At 41.4% G+C, this 2,292-nt stretch overlaps 1 protein-coding gene across 1 annotated transcript; it reads right to left on the bottom strand.

The window, feature by feature from the left end:
• Positions 1–874: 874 nt before the first annotated feature.
• On the bottom strand, positions 875–1,804 carry LOC136173987 (olfactory receptor 4C12-like). The gene has a single exon (XM_065943750.1). It carries the CDS (start codon positions 1,802–1,804, stop codon positions 875–877), a length of 930 nt encoding a protein of 309 aa, XP_065799822.1.
• Between the last annotated feature and the right edge of the window lie 488 nt (positions 1,805–2,292).

Raw genomic sequence — 2,292 nt, 5'->3', positions numbered from 1 at the left:
TAATAGCTGTTTTCATTTAGTCACTAAGTCGTATCTGACTCCCTTGCAACTCCATGGATTGTAGTCCACCAGGCCACTCTGTCAATGAGATTTCCAAGCAAGTGTACTGGAGCGGGTTTTCCTTTCCTTCTCCAGGGGATCTTCCCAACCCAGGGGTCGAATCCATGTCTCCTGCACTGGGAAGAGAATTTTTACTACCCAGCCACCAAGGAAGCCCTTTGTAGTTAATACCCTGATACAATCATTTATTGTATGTGAAGTCTTTCTATTCAAACTGTACTGTGGTCTGTCTCCTGGCTGGACTTCAACTGATACCATATGTAAAATAACAAACACAATGCCAGCCCTGTAAGCATTTAAGAAATACTATTTCTTTTCACTGCACAACAAAGATTCAATGAACAAGAAAATTCCACAAAAGAATTTATATTGAGTTCAAAACAAAAGAATATGTTTAACATTTTATTTTCATTAATTGGTGGTAACCAACATCTCCATGTTACATAATAAGACAATGTGAATACCAATCCAATATTCTGGGTTCGTAGCTTGTAACTTCTGAAGACATTTGAGATAATCAGATAAAAGATAAACATTGATTAGAAAGCATTAAGTTGTGATGAGGAGAGTCTGGGATGGGAGAAAGTAAACCTGGATTCCAGTCTAAACAAGATCTGTGCTTAAGTTGTTGTTCAGTCCCTAAGTCCAATACTTTGCAACCTCATGGACTGCAGCATGCCAGGCTATTCCGTCATTCAGGGCTATCTGCAGTTATTATTCAGTCCCTTTTAGAGTCAATGTATTCATCTATAGATCAAGAGGCTTGAATGAGATTATCTGTTTTACTTCTATCTATAAAGCTCAGTGAATCTCTTTAATCACTATCTGCTGTCACTTTCTTTCTCCAGAGTTTCTTCATAGCATGTTTAACCTCAGCATTTCTGAGGGTATAGATTAAAGGATTTAACATAGGGGCCACCATAGTGTAAAAGACAGCAACAGCTTTATCAATGGGCAGAGTGGTGGCTGGGCGAAGATACACAAACACACAGGGCACAAAAGACAACACAACCACCGTGATGTGAGAGCCACATGTAGAAAGGGCTCTGCGTCTCCCCTCCAAACTGTGAGCCCTCAGGGAGCGCAAGATGACCACATAGGAGACCAAAAGGAGAAGGAGGCTTAACAGGCAGATGAACCCACTGTTGGCAGCAACAAAGAGACCACGGATGTGGGTGTCCACGCAGACAAGCTGCAACAAAGGGTACAAGTCACACATGAAGTGGTCTATGACATTGGGGCCACAGAAGGGCAGCCGGGCTATAAAGAGGGTCTGAACGCTTGCGTGGAGAAACCCTCCGGTCCATGCCACCCCCAGCAGGAGCAGGCACAGCTTGCGGCTCACGATGGCCGTGTAGCGCAGAGGCCTGCAGATGGCCACGTAGTGGTCATAGGCCATCTCCGTCAGCAGGATGATCTCAGCAGCACCAAAAACGTGTTCTGCATAGACCTGAGCCATACACCCATGAAAGGAGATTGTCTTGAGCTCATGAAGGGAGTCCACAATCAACTTAGGAGCCGAAGAAGAAGAGTAAATTGTGTCTGTCAAGGAAAGGTGGGTCAGGAAGAAGTACATGGGGGAGTTCAGAGCCTGGCTGGTGGTGATGGTGACCACAATGAGCAGGTTGCCTGAGAGGGTTACCATGTACAAGACCAAGAACACCACAAACACTACCTTTTGCATTTGGGGGTCCTGTGTAAGACCTACCAGAATGAACACAGTCACATTCCTTTCATGCTCCATCTATGTGGCATGGTTAATAAAACCTCTGTCAAGGAACACTTTACCTTTAAAAAAGAAAGAAAGAAAAAGGGAATATAAAAGAATGAATTACTACAAAATACTACCTTTTAACAGTACTCTGACAATATCACAAATGATTCCTTCTTTTCCCCAAACTATCTAGGAACCCATGCACCAAAATTTCTCTTAATTGACTCTCTTAGATTTTTTTTTACATTTTTTAATAGCTATCAAAATTCTGCAGCTTACATTACTAATTTTAATTGGAAAATAAATATAACTTACATGTTATTTTTTTCCCTTGGAGGCCTTAGGTTGAAACAATGAATTTTTTAATTGAATGGTATATGTATGGGAAAAGAAACATAGGAAGTTGTATAGTGGCACATTGTGGGACCCCAAAATATATGATCTGAATATATTAATATTTGAGGAGATTGCTTTAAAGTGCTCATAAAGTTGTTGCTATCAGTTCTCTAAATGAGCAT

This window comes from Muntiacus reevesi, chromosome 9, assembly GCF_963930625.1.
Source record: "Muntiacus reevesi chromosome 9, mMunRee1.1, whole genome shotgun sequence".
Lineage (NCBI taxonomy): Eukaryota > Metazoa > Chordata > Mammalia > Artiodactyla > Cervidae > Muntiacus > Muntiacus reevesi.
The sequence above is the reverse complement of the archived record's forward strand: the minus strand, read 5'-3'. Positions and strand labels throughout refer to the sequence as shown.